The sequence below is a fragment of the Sphaerodactylus townsendi genome, linkage group LG09 (assembly GCF_021028975.2).
Source record: "Sphaerodactylus townsendi isolate TG3544 linkage group LG09, MPM_Stown_v2.3, whole genome shotgun sequence".
Lineage (NCBI taxonomy): Eukaryota > Metazoa > Chordata > Lepidosauria > Squamata > Sphaerodactylidae > Sphaerodactylus > Sphaerodactylus townsendi.
In genome coordinates this window covers 29,785,549-29,808,293 of record NC_059433.1, presented here as the reverse complement: position 1 = coordinate 29,808,293, position 22,745 = coordinate 29,785,549, and the positions used below count along the sequence as shown (strand labels likewise).

At 40.7% G+C, this 22,745-nt stretch overlaps 1 protein-coding gene across 3 annotated transcripts in view; it reads left to right on the top strand.

Annotated features, from left to right (window-relative positions):
• Positions 1 to 22,745, top strand: part of NFATC1 (nuclear factor of activated T cells 1) — a 171,497-nt gene that overhangs the window by 87,626 nt on the left and 61,126 nt on the right. For all 3 annotated transcript variants that reach the window (XM_048508238.1, XM_048508239.1, XM_048508237.1), the window contains exons 7-8: positions 15,127 to 15,182; positions 16,745 to 16,877. In XM_048508238.1, coding sequence (XP_048364195.1) covers positions 15,127 to 15,182; positions 16,745 to 16,877 — 189 coding nt within the window. The remainder of the gene's footprint in view (positions 1 to 15,126; positions 15,183 to 16,744; positions 16,878 to 22,745) is intronic.

Here is a 22,745-nt window from a genome sequence, read left to right as displayed (position 1 = left end):
AATCATGACAATTTAACCCCCAACATTCACTGAGTTCCCAAAAGATTGCTGTTCCTCTATGTAATCTGTGACTGTCCTTAGCTGTGCACGATACCTTCAAGGTTCAAACAGTTTTGCTGAGTAAGGCAGTTTCTTCTGATTGTCATATAAAAGGGCATTGCAGTTTCAGAGATGCACATGAAGTGTCTCAGCTGGCTGCCCAAATTTAATTTCAAGTGTGAATCCAGCAGGGAGGTTTGCATAGAGAATCAGTGTGTGGGGGCAGATGCAGGATGAGTGGAATACACTGCCTCAGTGTGTGGTGGAGTCTCGTTCTTTGGAGGTTTTCGAATAGAGGCTGGATGGCCATCTGTTAGGAGTGCTTTGATTGTGTATTCCAGCATGGCAGGGGGTTGGACTGGATGACTCTTGTGGTCCCTTCCAACTCTATGATTCTATAAGCACAACAGCTATTGTGAGGGTTTGTGTAGAGTGAAGTTGGAGTAAAGATTGCAAGTCATTATTCTGACTTTCTACCCAATGCACCATACCGCTGGCCAAGATTAGTTAACATTATCTGTTAAAATATGGTATTTTCTGGTTATATTCAGCAGAATTACATTCTACTTACTCCTAGTTCATGGAACTTTTTTCTTACAAACCCAGAGCTATTTCTGCTTCAGAGGTTAGCTTTCAGCCATTGTGATCTCTGGAGGAATAGCATTATCCTTTCATGAGAGGAGGGAGGGTCAATTGCCTTTGCTAACAATGATTCATATCAGAGGGAATCCCTAAAAATGATCAAGTCCATTCCTGAAGTAGAAATCAGAAGCAGAGATTATAAGCTTCCAGTGTACTTCTTTCATCACTGTATTTTAGTAAGAATTAAAAGAAATCTGAAGAGCTAATACAGTCTGGAATTCTCTAGATGGGTACTACATGAAAAGTATAGGTGGCAGGATAATTTTCTTAAAATTTTGAAGGAAAATGTGTGAAAGTGGGGGGATCTGTAATCATAATTAATGTGTATACAGCATGAAGAACACTGGTAAAGATTACTGTATTTGCTAGAGAAGTCTCTGGTCTCTTCAGAAGCATACTATCATTTCCCCAGACATTCATAGTGCTGTTTTGAAAAAGTACAGTGTTGAAGTAAGTCTGTACTTCAAGGGATTTTTGTCAACTGTTTATTGCTTGCACATCAGGCTATATTTTCCAGTGGCGAAAGTCAATATTAAATGTTTATCCAAGTCATTCAGTCATAGTAGTTATGAAAATGAAGATGCCAGCTATATTTTTAAACATTCAGGCTTCTTAATTCCAAGCTTTCCTTACAAATCATTTTGATTGGGAGAAATTTCTGTTTCCACAGAAAGTGATCTAGGTTTATCCATTTCTCTCCCCCCCCCCCCCCAAATTTACATTACCATTTTAGTTTTGGGTGCATTTCTTTACCAGCGTTCAAGAGGTTCAGAAGTGTTCAGGAGCCGTAACAAGATTCTTTTTGGGAGACCTCATCTTCAAAGCTAACTTTAACTGGATTGGCTGAGAGAAAGAGAGAGTGAAGTTCAAAGATATGGGGATACTGTTTTCTCAATGAAACGTGCTTTTAAAGAAACCACAGAATTTAGGGGCCAGATTTAAAATAACCAGGAAAAAAAAATTAATCAGAGCACATCTGTGCAATAAATTCTTAGACTTAGATAATCTTTTAGATCCAGTTTAATAGAATAATCTTTGAGAAACCATAGGAGTCTTGTCAGAAACCAACCCATGTTATGTTGGGACATTTCTATTAATATAACGTGCCTCTAAATGATGGTCAGTAACTTATTATGTTGCCCTATTGTAGGACTTTGTATCCCCTCCTTTAAGCATGTGTATGCTGGCTAAGCATGTTTAACATATGAGTTCACAGAATCAGTTTGAGCAGTTAGTAAGCATGTGATATACTTGGCAAAACTTACCCTTTAGTTTCAGGTAATTTCTTAGCATATTTAGTGAGGGGGATGGCCATGTAACACACTATAGCAATTAGGTGGCAGTCATCATTACAATATATAGAGTGAGATCCAAGTTCTAGAATAGAATCCCCCCTTCTGATACAGCCCACTAACTTCCTCCTGGAGGACGGGAAACCCTTAGAGGCAGTATGGTAGCCAAGTGAAGGTCTCTGTTCTGCTAGGTGAAGGGTTGGACCCTTGGATCCCACCCAAATAAAGTATATGCATTCACCCTTTGAATCAAGCTATTTGGTGAAAAATAGAAGTAATGTCCTTTTCAAAATAAGGATTTTAATTTATTTATTGATCAAAATAGTGCAAGGTGAATAATAAATCTTTTCGTGCAATAGTATCAGTTCATACTTTCTTAAATATATTGTTCAAGATTATTGAATAGACTCCTTAATTAAACTAGTAGTCTTATATCCTGCTTTTTGGTTATATTGATCCTCAGAGCAGTTTACGATATATTAAAAAACAGTTTAAACTTTCTTGTACGTTCCATTCTTGTTCCCAGTACATTAGCCTTTATACAGGACATTGGCCTGCTTTTGCTCAGTCATGCCTGACATCTTATATTACCATTTTGTACCTGAATAAAGAAACCCCACTCAATTATTCTCCGAGCCTCTCTCAAATAGTAGTTAATCATATTTATTCTATGATTTCAGTAGCTTTTGTTTCTTACCTGAGTGTTTCCTTCTTCTGGATAGATATTTTTACTTTTTAATGAGTATGTTGATGCTAGGTTAGTTAACTAAAAGATTTCAAGTACAATTGTTTGTGGGGAAGGCATTTTAAGTTTGCCTCAGGAGTAGCAACGTTCCCCTGTTAAGTATATTCCAGAACTGTTTGTGTTTCATCTTGCAAGTTTTAATGGAAAATCTAGTTTGTAAAGTTCTGTTCTATTGTACTATCGGGAAAGTTGTAATATATTTTCTATAGCTCTAGTAAAGAATTGGAAGAAAGCCCTCAAATTTGAGCCACTTAAATTATCCACACATCAATCAATTTAATTATTTGTTGGTTTCGTTTTCCCCCCAAGAATAATTCTGAGGGAAAGGTTCATTAAAAGCATTCCCGATTTTAAAAAAATCACAAAGCCACTTGCTCCTCAGATACTTTAATGGTCCTTGGATATGGACTATACTACTGTAGATATTTCATTTGCACTGCTGTGTTTGAAGGCTTAAGGTTTAGCGTCCTGTTTTGATGAGATGAGACGTGGACTAGTGAGCAGACTCTTGGCTGAACTCCATTTGGTAAAAGATCTTACATTCTCAGAGATCTTTCCATTGGTCTTTCCACTGCCAGCAGCAGTTTGAGGGGCAACTGGCCAACAAAGGGTCAAGTTTCAGGCCGATAGTCAAGTTGTAGTTCACATAATAAAATGAGTGGCAGAATGTCCCTGTCGCATGCCTTTAGCATAATGTTTTCTGTGTCTGCTTCTGTCAAACTGTGTTACACCAATTTCATTTTCTGGTGGGCTGTTTTCTGCTGGTTTCCTGATCCTTTTCAACAGGCCTGAAAGTTTGTGCCAACGAGAGGGGCTAGAAACATGAGAAGCGTATGGGTTCAGAGCACAAGAGTTGATGTGAAGGTCACTTGTACCTATTTCCTGGAGTGGTATTGGTGTACAAAGGGGTTTCTGGCCACTTACCAAAACCAGATATCTTTAGCAGAGCGTTTCATCAGATGATGGAATCATTGCTCAGTGGAGTCCTGTCACATACATACAGTAGTTATGACGTATCTGGTTGGAAATATCAACACATTTCTTTTCTAGCTGCACAGCATAAGAAAAACAGAAGATGGGACACAGTTGATGCACATTATTGAGGCTTATCTGATGGAATTTAATTTAGGGTTTCTTTTCAATTTTAAACTTTTTTGTCCTGGACCAAAAAGTTGTTTTTTTAAAGGCTGTATGCACACTTGTGTTTTATATGTGCAACTTCTGCAACCAGATGCACTGATGAACTTTTAGCTAAATGGTGATTTGTGGAGTCATGCAAATTGAGTTTGCTCATAATAAGAGTATGTGTGCAGGATTCCCCTCTACTAAATATTCAAATGTCTGCTAATACACTGTATTTACCATACATCAAACAACCCTTTTTCCTCATCTTTAGATATGCTGCTTAGACTGGAAACTGATCAGGGACTTTCCTATTTACATTTTGTCAAATTATTTTATGATTGTAAGTTATTGTGTATATCAAGCTAAAACCATTGCAAAAATAAACCCCTTGAAGACACTGAATAAAGGTTTTTGACATGCCCTTCAATCACACATGAGCTGGGCCTTGGGTAATGGAAAGTGCCATCAAGTCACAGCTTACTTATGGCAATCTGTAGAGTTTTCAAGAGACATTCATTAAGAGACATTCATAGATTATTTGCCATTGCCTACCTCTGTAGCAACCCTGGACACTGGTGGTCTCCCATGCAAGTACTAACCAGAACTGGTTAACTTCCAATCTGGCAAGATCAGGCTAGTCTGGGCCATCCAGAACAGGGTGACCTAGATATATAGTCTTCATCAAATATAGTATTATGCTGATTTTATTAATTTACTGTGGGTAACACATTCTTTTTTTGAAAATCCAGTGTGCAAAGATCATGGAGTTCAAGCGGGTTATGAAAGAACTAGAACATTTGCTGTCTGCTGCGTGAGTTTACTGTGCAGCAAGCGTGTGGCTGATACAGTCTGAATTCGTATTAATCTGATAAAATAGGCTATTGCCTATCAAAGTTAATGCCACAATAGGTGTGTTGGTGTTTAAAGACCCATAAGATGTGTGTTTCTGGCCTCACAGTGGGTCTTGGTAGGCGGGGATATCATTGCCCATGTGGATGTCATTGGCTTAGTGGCTATATTGCTTTGGTCTAGGAAAATGAAAGCTACAGGGAATTCTGGGTGATTAGAAAGACTTGAATCCAGACAGTACAGTCCACATAATACCTTCTGTTAGAATCAACCAAAATGACACAAATCAAGTTTTTAAGTTGACCAAGAACACTTAATCAGACTGAGTGTTACAAAATAAAAAGAGGCAAAGAGGTGAGGAAAAGATGGTTTGGGTCATGATATTAAACCCTGTTCTTGCCAGCATTCCTGTGTATAATTTTGGCAGGCAAGTGGATACAAAGTACTTAAGGTTGTCAGGTACTTCCTGGCAATTAGTGGGGAAGCGGGTCTTATCTGGCTTAATATGAGGCCTAAGCCTTGATGTTGCCAGCATGATGACATCACTTCCAGAAGTGAAGTCATCCTGTCAATGCCATCAAGGGAGAGGCTCTATGGTAGAAGCTGTTTTACCATACAGTTTTGTCCAAATAACAGAGTGTCTCCCTCTACATCATTGAAGTGAGGATGTCACTTCCATAAGTGCCATGCCATCGAGGTATAAGCCACATTTTAAGTCCATTAAGGCATTTTCCCCACAGACAATATATCCTGGGATAAAAAGGTGAAACTTCCTCGTTTGGCCATGACTTCCGCATGGCTTCCGGGTCTAACTTGGGCCCGCCCCGTGAGATTTTCCTTATCCTTTCAAAAAACAATAAAATCGGCAGTTCTTTTTAAAAAACTGCCGATCCCACTCCCATGCAAACACCACGGGAGATGGACTGGTTTATTTTTCCTGCCTCGCTGCCTGCAGCCAATCAGAATGTCAGAAAAATGGGACAATTCATGCATGTGCGGCAACATCGGCAAGGAAAATGAAACTAAACTGGGGGCTGTGCAAGTTCTTCCTCCCAGCCTGAACACGCTGACAGGCTGTCGAAAGGAGGGAGAAACCAAGATAGAAACATCCTGGTATGTGTGATCCCAGTTCCCTCCTGGGATATTTTGTCCATCCGGAAAATGCCTAAGACTACTGCTGGCCAGCTGGATGGCACCAGGGAAAGGGGGCCCAAAGTGGGAGCCTGGCAACCCTAAAAGTTCCTTGGTGACAGGTCGAACCCTAGCAAGAAAAAACAAATGGTGTCTCTTCATTGAAATTAAAAAGGCTACCTATTTCAGACCAGCCTAGCTGCATATAGCTTTTGAAAGGATCCGAACCTGCAGCTGTGTCCAGTTAAAAGTACCTCAAGAAATGAAACTTGTCAGCCAAGGTAGTCCAGCACCAATACGTCGGAGGGAATCAGGTGTTCTTGCTTGAACTCTATAATAGCTTCTGCTCACCAGTCTGAACTATGAAGGGATTTACTCTGTGGGCTTGCTTTCTCCTTCACCTCTCTGTGTTTTCGACGTCAGCTGCACAGAATTTGAGTTTGACAATAACCTGAGAGTTGGAACTCCAAGGAACTTCCATTGCATTTAACAGCATAAATAATTGCCCACAGTTTTGAGCTTCCTCAAGACATTTCACAGGTGTGAAGTAGTTGAGTGCTTTTAAAGCCATTCTATGGGATTGGGGTGGGGTGGGGGGAACAGTACTTGCTTGCTTTCATGATGACCATATAGCCTGGGATAACAGTCTGTTATCAATGCTACGACTTGCATTCATGGTTGCTTCTGCAAAGATCTCTTCTCCAAATAAGCAGCTCATATCTCCAGAGAACTAATGGTATCTCAGAGCACAGCAGTATAAGCACTGTTGGTATGACTTTATGATCAGCCTACAGTTTTAAAGTTGTTTGACTTGGGAACCTTCCATTCCCTTCAGGATTTGAACCACAAGACTAAAGCCAATAAGGAGATGTGAACTGAAGAATTGTAATAGTTAGCTACAACTTGGGAAACATATAAGATGGACAGATCTTTGAAGGGAACTGTTTACTACCAAGGAAATACACAGCATGCTGTCCAGTGGTATATAGATATGCTGCTTAAAACTCTCTGGGCTCAATCCAGGTTTATCTGTGCCCAAAACGGGACTAGGTGAGGCTCCTACTGTAATAATTTGCTGACAGTGCACAAACGCACCCTGGTCTGGGGAAGAAAATACTTCTAGCTGTTGGCAGAAGTGTATCTCTGATTCCTCTGTTGCCTTCATACAATAATACTAACTTATAGGATAGAGATCATTTTTGATTGATAGCTTAGACAGCTATATACACACACCCCTCAAATCAGACCATGGGGGCCTGTGGGTGGCATGATGCTGGCTGGAACTTTCCTCGCACCCATCAAGTGTTTTTAGTAAATGTGTGGGGCAGAAATTCTGAACAGTCATTGGAGATCCGATTGGCTGTGCAGATTTTTTTAAAAAAAACATTGCTTTGGCAGCAGCTGCCACCTCAGCATAAGGATTGTCACCACATGACTAAGATCAGCTGGATGAATGCAAGAAAATATTTTAGAATAATATGTTTATTCTGCAGTGCATCCTGTTAACCTGAGCGCCATCCCAAAATGCTGAAGAGTTACTGTTAAAATAAACTCCCAGATATTTTGTGATGGGCTTCCACACCAGCTTTTTTTGCGGTTGCGCAGGGCACTGTGTCAGAATTCTGGGGTGCCCACAATCTCAAAAGAGTTGGGTAGGTCTGTTCCACAATACTTTCAACCTGGTGGTCGTTGGACAGGGTTACTTACCAATAATGATCTTATTTTAAATCAAGTCTGGAACGTCCCTTGGAAAACCTCTCAGAAAATATTGGATTTAGGAGGCAGACTTGAAATCCCAGCAAAGATCAACTAAGCTATTTTTAAGCAAAAATATTACCATTGGATTTTTGTGGCCTCGTTCAATCATGGCTGTTTGGTAGCAAACTTAATTTTTTCCTCAATTTCCTGGGAGGGGCTGTGGTTCAGAGGTACAGTATCTGCTTAGAACACAGGAAGTTCCAGTTCCCCCCCCCCCCCCCCCAGCATCTCCAGTTAAAAGGACCAGGCGGTAAGGAGACACTGGAGAGATGCTGCCTGTCAGAGCAGACAACACTGACTTTGATGAACCAAAGGTCTCATTTAGCACAAGGCCGGTTCAGGCAGCCATGTGAGAACCTCAGGCATATTGCAAGTGATTCTTACCAGACACGAGGATAGGAAGCCAGATAGGAAGCAGTCTGAGATTTGAACTTGGAAGCCCTGAGTTGTTTATATTCTCACTAGACAGCCTTGCAGTAGTCACTTCTTATCTTTCTGGGGCAGTTCCCAAAATAAAAATAATATAATGTCGTTTCTAGAACGGAGGTGCTAAAGCATCGCGCAATCTAACTTAATGTTTATAAAAGCATGCTTCATGATATTTATGAGATCTTTAGCCTGCCCTTTTAAATACATAGACTACAATCGCTATGAAGAAAAGTACTGAATTTATTGCAAAACAATAATATGTATTACAGGAAAATAATGAAGTTGGTGAGCTGTATAAATCTTTTTCTTTTGCTGCTGCTGCTGTGTTCGAACAAGCCCACAATGCCCTTTTTATGTAGAAATCTTTGAGTTGGGTGTGGTGGGGAAGCCGTATCTGTGACTCACACTGCAGGGAATTCCCTAATGATTTTAGAATATTTTTACTCTCGCCTTCTGCACAGTTTCCTTTTAACTCTGCACAGAATAAGTTATGCAGAGTGAATTACAAAGACCTATTCAGTGCTGAGCCTTTCCATTTCAGATCCCTGCTTATATTTTTAGCAATTCAAAAACAGCTTATATAAATGAGGTAGAAGTGCAGAATTGCCCACTACTGTTATCTATCGCCGCTTGCCACCAGACTTTCCAACAGAACCTCTTGTCCTTCACACAGAAAAACACAGATTTCTACCACTGAAAGATTACTAATTCTACTCCAGCAAGAGTTAACACATTATTTGTTGATATTCTCCTTGTTCATTCTCATGAAGGGTCATTCATATGTTAACTATAAGTTCGGAGGTGATTTCAGTTTCTGCCTCCCACTGCAGTACCAAGGGTCCTCCCAGGTGTGGGGAATCAGCTAATGTTTTCTGCCAGTAGAAATTCCCACTGGATCCAATCATTTATGTGTAAAAATCTAGGTTTCTTTGTATCATTGCTATCCACAGCACATGCAGCATATTTGAAAGAGTTAATTGCAGTTATTTCTGGTTCTAAGCCAACCCCAAAACAGCTACAGAATTGTTACACAAAAAGTAAGCAGTTAACTTTTTCATACACATGTGATAAAAAGAAACCACTGCATGCAAAACCTGGGGAATTTAGTGCATGATGCCTACATGTTTACCTTTGTGCACTTTTTGAAAAGTTTATTGAAGTGAAAGTGGAAGTCTCTAATGTATATCTTTAGACTTGTCTCGTTCTGGGATCTACTCCCCAACCTTCTTCCCCATTCAGTTATATAAACAGGAAAGCAGAACCACTGTTAAGTCAATTTCCCTGAAATAAGAAGCTAATACGCTCACAGTGTCTGTCCCTGAAAACTGGTTTCACGATGGATAATCTTAAAATTAAGCCTACTGTCCAGAAACAATCCCAATTTGTTTGTATTAATTTGAGTGTTCAGCGGTCATATGTGTGTGTGGGTGGATATTTTGGCTTAGTTTTATTTTACTTCTAAGACTGTTTGTGAGAGGATCAGGTATTAGACTAATTTTTCAAATTCAGAAGTCATAAAACTTTACTAAAGAGAATCTCTTTATCTTAGGGTGTTTCTGGAAATTGTTGCTATTTTTTTTTCTTGTTGTCATTTTACATATAAACAATACACAATCTGGTTGGGAGACAGCAAATTCAGTGGGTTAGCCTCTAATGGAAATGCCTGAAATGTGTCTGTTTCAGCTTTATGTTATGTCTGTAATTTGAATTATTTTCATTTTGGAAAGGTATAAATTGCTCTGGTGTACTTTCATTGGACTTCAGCCAGGCAGAGAGTTGCCTTCGGCTGTGAGTCAGCCAGGCTGATGCAGATGTGGCAGTCTTACAATGGAAACTTTTGTGGTGTATCACTCCTCACTTCTCCAGCACATTCTGATTGGAGACGGCATCTTGCATACTTGGGTAGGATGCTTGGCAAAAGTTGCCCTGACAGAAGGCTTTTTACTGCAGTATAAGCAAGACTTTTAGCACTTTGAGACCCCTAAAATTATTCCATCTATTCCCATTTCTCTGTCTCTTTCTGTTAATTTTAGCTGATCTGTACAAACCTACAAAACATGTTTACTGTAAGAGGTTGACGTAGTGGTCTAAGGTTTCCCTTCTGGACTTGATCCCAGGCCGTGGGTGTAGAGATTTCCCTCTTGGTTCACCAGACGTAACTTGAGGAATTGTCTGCTTTTTCCTTTTTTTTTTTCTTTCTGGTTTTTATTTTATTTATTTATTTTTGGGGTGTCTCTGCTTCATAGCAGTTTCTCCTCCTTATGTTTTTGTTAAACGAAATGTCACTAATTCTTATTGAGTCATCTGTTCCCTTCTCCTTTTTTGTAACTGCAAGAGTCTGGACATTCTCAAGAGAATTTCTTACAAGACCTGCAATAACTCTTATTGCTTTTAAGATAACTAAGGATACAATAAAACCCCTACCCTCTGATTCTTTTTTTAGAACAAATAACATCTACAAACCCCTTATGAGAAATACACACAATAACATTAGCAACTGCAAAAGTAAAGTATTATAAAAAATTATAACATGAAACATTGTTATAAAATTTAAGTAAAATTTAGATGAATTTACCACACACACACACACACACAGAGAGAGAGAGAGAGAGAGAGAGCCATCAGCAAAGGTACTATAAAATAGAATCCTAGTTCAAGTCTTTCAACTTTCCGAATGAGTCATGATGAATGGCAGGACAATCTTCATAGTTGAAACAGATTTATTAACAACTAACAGCAAGAACTATTAGAACAGTTTACAGCTAACCAGAAGCTCTCAGTCTTAACTCTTACAGGTCTCAGTTCCAACTGCTTTTGCTGGGTATCTTAACTCCCCCCATCAACTTAACCTCATAGAATCATAGGCCCTTTCCGCACGGGCACTGAGCGGGGGTGCGTTGGCATAAACAATGCCATTCGCACAGACAGTCCCGGTAGGGGCGCAGGGGAAGGCACAACCTTTGCACAGGCTGCGCCTTCCCCAACTGGGTTACCTGCTCCTGCTGGCTTCCATTGCGTTGTGGAGGCCAGGGGACATGCCCCCCTGGCCAGAGCAACAGCACTGGAGAGGGAGGCCAGGGGGGCATGTCCCCTGGCCTCCACAACATGACGGGAGCCAGCAGGAGCAGGTAAGTCGGCTGGGGAAGGCAGGAGGGAAACGCCACCTTCCAACCCCTGCCGTTCGCACGGCAGCAGCTGGAAGGCACCCCTTTTGAAAAACCTTGCTCATGGAGCAAGGTTCAAAAAAGATGTTTCCGTGCTGCTTGGGCAGCGCAAGCATGGCGCTGCTGCGTTCCCGCAGTGCCTGCTATGCAAACGCCTCCCCAGGGACGGCATTTTTGCCGTCCCTGGGGCGCTCTATTCCGCTCGTGCGGAAAGAGCTATAGAGTTGGAAGAGACCACAAGGGCCATCAGCTCCAACCCCCTGCCATCGAGAACACAGAATCAAAGCACTCCTGGCAGATGGCCATCCAGCCTCTGTTTGAAAACCTAGCTGAAAGGTACATATCATCACAAAATGTAAGCTAAACATACGAAAAACCTAACCTCTTGCATTTTCTGTGTAAAAAACAACATGAACACAAACTGTTCATCTGCCATTTTGAATTCTTGTAGATAAATTTTGATTGAGTATGTTATTTGCCCACTCTTCCTCTGACGTCAGGGTGCCATATGCAGTTCAGTTCCTGCCTCTTATCAACAATCTCATGTAGGCGAAGAAAGTACTACTGGCCCAGTATCATGAAGAGAGTTACAGGGCCAAGGGGGGATTTGAGCTTGGATTTTTCTGGTCTGTGTCCAGCACTCTATCTACTAGCCTATGCTGGATTGCAAATATCAACCCTCAATGGGATCATAAATCCGCAGAAATTTGTATTTTTCCCAAATTAAAAGAAGAGGCCTATCCTGTGAGTCTTCAACTTATCCTTAGTTTGGAGAGCAAAGCTGGAATGATAGATGAACTGTGAAATTATCACTAATTATGTGGAAATAAAGGGCTATTGGTGTACATTTATGTCTTTGGAGCTCATGGCTTCTGCAAAGGGAATTCTTGACTCAGTAACTTGGATTTGTTTTTTTGGAGCAGGTAATTGTGTGTGTATGAGTGATCAGCAGAACATTTTTTTCAGTTTTTCAAATACCTTTTGACCATAGCTACTAAGAAAATGTGCCTGTTATAACAGGATCATTGGTCTATTTATGGACTGGCTACTAGTTCAGATAGGAGGAAGACCATTAATTGACAGCTTTTAAAACTGAAAGGAATCAGCAGTAAATATTTGGAGTAGGAGTGGATGGTAACATAATCAGACTTGCAGAAGCCAACAAAAAGGAGATTTTGTCCATGCACCAAAATGGCAGATGGGACTGGACACTGGGCAGAATTATACATTATGTGTAGTTCTACCAACTATTAACAGACTTCTTTCTTCTGTTCTTTCACTCATTGCAGCCACTCAGGCTGTGATTTCAAGGGGGAGACTGTTTCTCAGGAAGAGGGGCATTTTAGTTAGTTCAGTCAGTCCCATTTTTCCACCAAAAATCACATTCCCCTCCCCCCTCCTTTACCGCTGCTGGAGAAAATTCACTGGTAACACGTGCTCAGTGTTCTATGGCAGTGAAGAAGCAGACTCATTGTTAGGAATCTAAAAAGGGATTGTAAATTAAACATTTGACAATGTTACTGTATAAATCTGTGGTGTGGCTGTATTTGCACATACCACACACATTATAGAAGGTTGTACTATCACTGTGCCATAGCAGTCATTCACTACTGTCATGTTTGTGGCTGTTTTTACAGTACTAGAGGTATGCAAGGAATATTACAAGGATTCTCAAACCTTTTAGGCAGTGGTGGGATCCAAAAATTTTAGTAACAGGTTCCCATGGTGGTGGGATTCAAACAGTGGCGTAGCGCCAATGGGGCTGGCCGGGGCACAATGGGGCGTGGCCAGGCATCCGGGGGCGGGGCATTCCTGGGCGGGGCTGTGGCAAGGACGCAGCCACTGCGCCGGTCCTTGGGCGGGAAACGAATGCACACAGGCGCAGGCTGCCACGCACGCCGGTGCACCTCCTGCTAGACTGCTACTGCTGAGAGGAGGGGCGTAACTAAGGCAAAAATCATGTGGCAAAATCACCAATTAGTAACCCCCTCTCGGCACACACAAATAATTAGTAACCTACTCTTGGGAACCTGTGAGAACCTGCTGGATCCCACCTCTGCTTTTAGGCTTGTGGTCACTTTTGGAATGGGGCAATGGGAGCAGCCACAAAATGGCTGCCATAGCTTATCTTCAGTCACACAATGAAAATTCTTGTTCTGTGGTGACAGCTGCTGCTGAAGCAATGTTTTTAAAAAATTGCACAGCCAATTAAATGGTCTGTGGCCAATTAGCAGCCTTGCTGGGCGAAAGCCCTACCTGGCCCCACCACTTTCTAAAAACACTTAGAAAGGTGTTGGTGGGCACCATGGTGCTCACTGGCACTACGTTGGGGACACCTGGAGCATGCATGCAGCACTAGTTCTAATCTATGCCACTAAAGGAATCTCTTCAATTGGCAGTAAGCAAGATTGCCCAGTTGGGTCTTCTGTGGCACTCAGACAAGATTATGATAATATAACACAATGATGCCTTCAAGATGATTAACACAGAAGGAGAAGCTGACAGAATCATATACCAGAATCTGTTTTATGTGGTTTTGTAGGGTATCAGTAAACATCATTAATTTTGAACCAGGCCATAAAATGTGGATCAAAAAATCTATACAGTGGGACCAAGGACAGGCAAGGGAAAGCCCCAAATGCAGAAATGTTTGAAATGTTAAAAAAAATACACTGGAGATTAGAAAAACCCTAAAACAATGGGAGAACTGTCTGTTTCTTTAAGGAAAGTGTGCCTTTCAGATTTTGTGAGACTATACTGTGAGATTTTGGTAGCTGTTTGGGGGATTGTTGAATTCAGGCCTCGATTAGTGTCGGGGGGGGGAGATAAATTTAAAGGTAAAAAATAGGAAGGAGGGACAATAAAGCTGGAGAGGGGAAGAGCAGAAAAAGAGCAGTCAGAAGGGTAAGATGAAGATAGGGATGGAGAATAGCAAAATGTGTAACAGAGGTTGCTGGGACAGGAAAAGAAAAATGTAGGTGGGGTAGGTATCTGGGGAAGAAAGGAAAAGCCTGCAAACACTGGGAAGAGTAAGAAGGTGAGACACAAACACACACACCCCGGTGAGTCCTCACAGGTTTCCAGATTATTTTAATTTAAAAGCAATCTATAGTGGCTGTCTGTGCAACAGTGGGCATTTTGCAATAGGATTTCTTTTGTTAGAAGCATGTTGGTTACGGATATTTATAGTAAGCCAGGCAGCTTCAAATGAGTCACAGTTATCCTGGACATCAAAGTGAAAAGAGAAGAAAAAGGCTATTCACTGGTACCTCATGAGAGGCTTAAAAATGCAAACAGTGTTGTGGCAAGAGGTTTAAAATAAGAAATATTTGCATTCGTACATGCCAGCATGGTAATAAATATACAAAATGGATGACATGGGGTTTCCTACAGTAAGAGCCTTTGCCTGAATTCCAGGTGCTGGGTAGGCAAAACTTAAGTGCGACAGCAGGTTAGCACCTGCAGGTTTCACAGATATACAAGTAGATAAACTTGTATAACATCTTTGGGCAGGGAAGCACAACCAACAGATGGGTCTGGTCTTTCCCCCGCTCAAATTCTACCACCTGAGCGATTTTCATTTTCCCTTTGAATGGACATTTATATTTCTTGTAAATGCCTTGAAACGTCTAACAGCTTTAGCTTGGGTGACTAGCTGAAAGCGTGACAGGAACAAGAGCTCCTTTATACGAGGAAATTCAGTTGCAGAATATACTGTCTCTGAATCCAGATGGTCTAATTCAATCCCAGGCAATTTCAGTTAAAAGACTAGCTGGTGACCAGTCTTTTCTCTGACAATCACGTGAAACAATACTGAGCTAGCAGACCAATGGTCTAATGGCTTCATGTGTTTATATGGGGATCTCAAATTGATCGTTTCTTTCCCATTTTGAAAATCTGTGGAGAGAGAAAAAAGAGAATTAGACACCTTTTTGTTTTTCTTTATATTTAGATGGTCATCATGTGTGGGAAATGGAAGCCAAAAGTGACAAAGAGCTGTGTAAGCCAGTAAGTATACCCTGTTTCATTTCTGAGTGAAGGCATTCACGCATGTCTGTTTATCACTCAGTTAATGTAGTGATTTGTATGTGTGAAAAAGCTGGATTAAATATCACTATTTTCATATCATCTGACTTGTTACACAGAAATGTTTTCAATGGAAGCAGTTTCAGTGTCTGTTTAGTGCATTATACCAGCATTTCTCTCACAGCAGAGTTAAATATGAAGCAGTTCATTGCTCTAAATAGAACTGTCATCAGACATTTTAAGTTCTCTTCACATTTTTTTCTCAAGTCTGTTAATTCAGCTGTGAGGTATTTAAAGCCCAATCCTATGTATATTTACTCAGAAGGAACACTCGTTAAATTAAATGGGCCTACTCCCAAGTAAGTGTATATAGCATAACCTGAGAAATGTATATGCTTGTATTAATTGGCCCCAAGAGCGTTCACGTGGAATTCTAGGCTTTACTTTATTTAAAGATTAAAATATCCTGGAATTTTTTAAAACAAGGAAGTAAACAAAAGAGCTTAGAAAAATATCTGTTGCATTAGAATGTTACTTTTGGGTTTTTGAATTTGTGGTAAAACTGGTCTGTAATTTTTACTTTATTAACAGGGCAATAGCAAGTTTGGTAAAAAAAAATGTCTAGGGAAGTATGGGACATTATTCCTCTTCTTTTCTGTTCTGCCATCTTTTCCTTGGCCCTGGATTTTTTTCTTGGGTATCAAACACCTAAGGTCAATGTACATATACAAGGCTTATAGGTTTAACCCTGACCGTGTAGATACTGACTGGTTTTTAATCCATATTAAAAGATGTTAGAAACTATGGACAAAAAATCTGTTATGAAAGTACACGTGCCTTTTTACTTTTACTTGCTCCCTTGGGAAATTGACGAGCTCACTTTTCAGGTAGCATAACACGTAGAAAGCAAAGTCATGACTATACTTGCTCTGCTCTTGGCAATGGAAACATGTGGAGCCACTCTGAATCTGTGGGTCAGTGCTTGCTGGCAGAGTGTAGCTATAAGAAGAAATGAAGCCTACAAGAGGGGAGAATAAAGCAAGTCCTGGGGTTTGGCTTCAATCGAGGGCCCACTTGAAATTTTAAAATTTTTGCTGCAAGTCGTATATTTGAATATATTTTATTGAACTGTGGGACGTAAATATTTTATATACATTAAGTGTCAAGGAAAGAGAAAGGTTCTTCTTTCTTGGGAAGGTTCCATTGTAAAGCTTGAAGAGATGAGGAGGCTGTGCAAGAGACGTAGAGACTAGAAGTTTGGTTCTGCAGGTATTCCAGTTCCCCCCTCAAATGCCCCAGTTTTTTCCCATTCCCCAGGCACTGACTTGCAAATATCTCCAAGAGGCATGGTAAAAAAAATACATACATGTTTACTTCACATCTCACCACTAAGTGTACTGAAAATATTCTTGCCAAGTATTCAAATTACTTCCTCACATTTCCTTACAATCACTATGATTACATAGAAGTTTCCTGCATAAGTCAATTTTTGTTAGGCTCATACTTGATTTTTAACCATCTATTAACCATACCTTTTCTTTCAGACATCGTTGGTGATAGAGATACCGCCATTCCGCAATCAGAGAATTACAAGTCCTGTCCAGGTTAATTTCTATGTCTGCAATGGAAAGAGAAAGAGAAGCCAGTGCCAGCTTTTCACCTACCTTCCTGCTAATGGTAACAACGTATTTCTAACTTCAAGCTGCAGAAACTAAGTATTATGTAGATCATTTGAAGGAATGGTACCAGAAGAAACAAAAATAATAATAATCCTGCAGTGCTCTTGGACAATTTAGGCCTTACACAAATGCTCATACGTTACATTGTCAAACAGCCTGGAAAAGAATTTATTGGTCTTGTTCCAAATAAATAATGTGCTGTTTCTTTGGTAGAGACCTCTCATCACCCTTACTGTTGGTACAAAATGATAAATAACAGAAGCATGCTCCCTTAGTTACTGAAGATATGGCATATGCCATCACCACTCTGAAGAATTCTTTGAGTAACACCAGGCCATAAAGAACAGTTGCTGCTCAGTGGAACCGGTAGGGGGAAAGAAGAGGAGCAATTTAAGTGGCTGTTCTGCAATAGCACTTTTTCTTTGCTTAGCAGAATTTTTCTAGGCCTCTGGAGGGAAAGAACAGAGGTCAGCCTTGGCGTATTTGGCAACTTTGAAAAAAAAATGACCCTTAAGATTATATTATATTCACAAAGCATGTTACACCGAGGTGACTTTCACTACAGCTACTTCATATATTTATTGTGTATATAAGCATTTTTATGGAATGGAATAATAGTTCACAACGGCAGTCCACATTTTTTAGTTTGGCACTTCAGCTTGCAACTAGAAGTTTGCAGAATCCTCCTGGAAAAGGCAACACAAAACACACATTCCACATAGATACATATACCGTGCTGATCTGAAAGCTAAGACTAGATCTATCCTGCTCTAATTCCACAATTGCTCCATTTGAATAGCGGGGCTTAATTTCAGTCTTGGGACTTGAGTTCAGTTCTGCAATATGTAAAATAAAAGAAGAACGAGAACACGTGCAGAGCGCTCTTCCAACTCCAACACCATGACCAGTTGCCCTGCATCTGCACATTTGACGTATGGGTCAGAGAGCACCGATTTCTGGCATTTCTTTCTTAGATGTGTGCAAGGCCCAAAGGGCTAGTACAAAAGCCATTCGGTCTTCAGTCCTATGGACTTTCTGTTCCACACATGTATGAGATAGATCAGGTTCCCTTGGAACTACTGTAACCAATGCATGAAAGCATTTAGAAACAAATGAAAGACAACATGAAGTAATCTCTTCTAAAGAGAGATAACAGGCTCCTCTGGTATTAACATCAGCATCTTTATATAGATTTTAATGGGTGTGCAGGTAGAAAGCAACAGAAATAATTGCAGACAAACCATGTCATCACAGTCCTGCTATACCAGCTCAGGAAGAAAAAAGCAGCACAAGGACTTGTTGTGCCCAAAGGGGCACATGTGCTAGCTTCTGGTCTCTCTCTTGGGCCTGAGACTTGGAGTTGAGCTGGTGTTCATATCTACATGATTACACAGTCTGCAGTTAATAATAATATTTAGCATTTAAATAGTGTTTTAAAGCTGAATGCAGTCCCTGTTAACTCAGCCATCTAAAAAGCATGTCAGTATTAACATTCCTTTTTTTGCAGAAGAAGAGGATTTTGGATTTATATCCTGCCTTTCTCTTCTGGAGGGACTCAAAGGGGCTTACAAACTCCTTTCCCTTCCTCTCCCCACAATAGACACCTTGTGAGGTAGGTGGGACTGAGGGAATTCCAGAGAACTGTGACTAGCCCAAGGTCAGCTAACTGAAACGTAGGAGTGAGGAATCAAACCTGGTTTTTCACCTGCTCTTATCCATTACACCATGTTGGCTCTTACCAGAAAAGGAAAAGAGGCTAAGGTTGAGACAGCAGTTAATTGGTGGCCGCTACCATCTAAGCAACTACCATTTAACAATTGTAGCATAGTACGCTTCCAAACACTTTTTCTTTTAAGGTTGACCAATATTTTGCTAAATCAAGATGTAGGCACGTTCTCACTTCTCATGCATCCCATCTTGGCTGACAAAAAGTTAATAAAGTCTACAGCATGCCCCCCCCCCCCCCCGCCGCCGCCCATGAGTTGAACCTTAACCATGGTGGCATAGGCCAGTTAGTTCAGATGTGTTGGAATGGTCAAGGGTAAACCTCCAGTGAGAGCATCACTGCTGAACTCCCAAAGGCACCTGGTGGGCCACTGCGAGTAGCAGAGAGCTGGACTAGATGGACTCTGGTCTGATCCAGCTGGTTTGTTCTTATGTTCTTATGTTCTTCTTATGAACCACTCCATTGGCCGTCCTTCTTAAAGGAATGTTAAAAGATAGCTCTTTTGAATGAACAGAGTTCACATTTTAAGAAGCCAACTAAACTTTTGTTCAACATGTGCATTTTTCCCCATAGGATTTCAGAAGAGGGAAACCTTTTGTGCAGAGTTTGCATAAAACAAAACAGCCTGAAACAAAACTGTGGGCTGTTTTTAACTTCATATCATTCTAATTCAATGGGAGTCCTTGTTTTAGTCATAAATATCAAACTTCCTATACCTTTTCCAGTCCAGGAGTGTGGATCATAATTTCATAAATATGGAAATTCCACATGAACCATACTATCCTAAATATGGTAAATCCATATTTCAAAGTAAAAAGTATACAACCCTTAAGCCACCTTTCCAAAGATATCCCACAGAAGTCATTGGGATTGCTCCAAAGGAAGTGGTGTGAAGACTGCAGCCAAAACATACTCAAGGAAGAGAGGATGTGAAAATAACTGCAATCATATAAAAACCGGTGCCTTGCTAACTGTAGGGTGTCTTCTAATGATTGAACTGAACCCAAATATTCTTTGGTATACGTATGTGTTTGTGAGGTCTGGTAATCCTGAAGGTTAAGAAACCCAAAATTTATTAACTGATTTAGGCAGCGCATTTCTAGCAATCAGCTTGAACTGTGCTGTGCTGATTGTTGATGTGGTCCAATCCATATGGTCTGTCTGAGCCTGCTCATGTCTCACCTCTGCCAGGGGACCACTGGTTGGCCATGAACAAAATTCAGGTTGCCTATCTTTTCATCTGGAAAATGGAAATAGTGAAATTCCTAACAAACATTGTTTTGGGGGGGAACACAAATACAGAACAATCTCTTAGTTATGGAGAACCTTCTTATAAATGTACAGAAAATTACTTTTGGAGGATTTTTCTGGCATAGCAGTTTTTGTCTATCACACCTTATCCTTTCCTTCCTTCAAGGAGCTCACTAAAGTATATATGGTTCTCTGTTCCTCATGGGATCTACCAACAAATAGGTCAGTTAGGTGGAAAGAGAGCAAGAAAGAGGCTAAGGCCACCCAGTGAACTTCTCAGCTGACCCAGCATTTGTTTTTCATTTGTTTGCTGATTTGGGTCTTGTTTCAACTTTGCATTGTTGCTGTTTAGCGACTGTTGTCCTTTCCTCATTCTTTGAAGCAGAGGGCAGGAAGAAGAATTCTTTCCACATTGTTTGCTATGCGTTGTTTGTCCCCTCATCTTCCTGCCCTGCACCCCCATGAGCTAGGCCAGGGCTAGGCAGTCTTCTGCATACATACACAAAAGCATGCCAGACAATTCTGCTCAGCACTGAAGGCTAGTTCTCTATTAAAGGGATTGAGATTAGCCCCTGAGGTACTGGCAGCTGTGTTAGGGCTCATCTTGATCCTAGAATATCTGGTCAAGGACAATCCTTGATTCTCCTACCCCTTTTTTGCCAACTCACCAAAATCTTCACAGATAGACATTGTGGGTTTTGGCCATTAGAGCCAAAAAGTTTTCCTGCCCTTGATCTATGTTGTTACCCCAGAACAGAAATAAAAGAAAACAGAAATGTGGTATAGAAACAGAACATGATGAAAACAACCACCACACTTCAAGCTGCTAAACACTGTACACAACACTTACATGCAGAATGTGTAATTTTAATAGAGATGTGCAAAAAGTACAAGAAAAACCCAAAGTAACAGGGAACAAAACAGAGAACTGCACCGCCATAACTGCAGCAAACCTCGGGAACATAAACAGTTTCTAACCTCCAGGCTGGAAAGATCTGCCTTAAAGCTGGTTTCTAGGGGTTATTTTGCACTATTTGTATGTCTCCATTAAAGTTACACATTTTCCAGGTAAGTGTAGCCTGAAGTGTGTTGGTTTTTTTCCACTGTGTTCTGTGTCACCTCAGAACAAACAAAATGGCCTGAGAATCTGAGCCTGACAGTTTTTTGCTCACATTATTGTGGCAGCAGTGAGTTAAATGGACTAGCGCAGCAGAACATGACTGAGTCATTTTTGTCACCGCCTTGCCTTGCAACTTGTAATGTCAACAGTAATTGCTAGGCCTTACGTTGTAGACTTTGACGAAGGATTGTGCAATGGGGAAATAAAGGCCTCAAGAGAAAACACTTCACAAAATTGTACAGTAATTAAAGCATCCAAAGCTTTGTGTTGGCCTTGTGGATAGAAGGGCTCTTTCTAGGGTGCTGCTGACTTTGTGTTGTGCAGGAAATCGGCCTGAATTTTAGGTCCGTGGGCCAAGTGTAGTTAAGAAGGAGACTGGGTTGGGCTCATCAAGGGAGTTACATAGCTATAGAAACATATTCTAGAACGGTAGTTACCCTCCAGATGCTTGATGCTGCTCCCACAACCACCCTATGATAAGAACAATAAGAATAGTTTTAAGTTTGTCCTGTTTCAACAACATATCAAATTTGGCTCCTAAATTTCCATTTTTGTAGTACTTGCCATTACTAACATCTGTTTTAAAACTTAAATTTAAGGATGGGTGAAGTTACTTGCTCTTCTTAAAAAAAAACAACCTTATGCCAGTTGTAAGAGTGTCAGCTAGAACATTGCCAGATATATTTTCCAGACTAACAGTTCTACTTTTTCATTGGCTTGTACTGTCTTCTTGCAGTTTTTGTTCAGTGTCAAGGACCTAGCTGTCTTCTGATATCCTGACCTTAGACCAGTGCAGTTCCCTTCACTAATTTCCTATCAGTGCAATTGAAGATTATACAGTTTAAAAATTTCAGCACAGGAAGCAAATATATTTGACCCAAGATTCAGAAAGTTCATAGTAATGTTCTATTGAGTAAATAAAGATAGCAATATTAGACCTGAAAGAAATCACTGCTAATGGTCAAGCTGTCAAGGAAACTGCCAATTTGAAAGCGGCAACTGGCTGCAATCCACAAATGACTTAGGACTTACTTCTCTTGGTCTTTTTCATGCATAGTTTCTGCATATTTTCCCCATATACTTTTTTCCTGTGTATTTTCTGTTAGCTGTATATGGGTAGTACCGCCAAGGTCATGCTAAATATTTATCCAAATGAATATATGTCAGGGCCCAGGCATGGAGACAAAAAATCCTATGCCCAAAGAACCGGTTTATGTGTTAAGAGAAAATATTGTAGTACCTAAAAAAAACGGGGCCTTCGACAATTGTCGATTTCAGAAATCGACGATTGCCAGGCACCAATTTCTGCCATCGAAAATCATCGGCCGCCTTGATTTTTGGCGGCCGCCAAGGTACGCAAACGGCATTGCGCATGCCCAAACAGCGTTCGCGCATGCGCAAACGGTGTACCTCGAAATACGCCTTTTTCGAACATTGCCGATAATCTCCGGACGTATTATCGGCGATTTTCGAGGTACCACTGTAATGACACTTAGAATTCCATAAGACTTTGTTGAAGGCTAAGTAATTCTTACAGGTGGACTACACAACTCTATGTACTTATTTACATATGTTTATATTCTGTTTTTCTCCATGAATGGAACCGAATGCAGCTTACAACAGTTCTCTCCCTCCTGTGTTTTATGAAAGGTAGATTGGGCTGAGAGAGAGTGATGTCCCATGTCACAGCTTCCATGGCTGAGGGTGGATTCAAATATGAGTCTCACAGATCCTATTCTGATACTGTAACCGCTACGGTCTGCCAGATC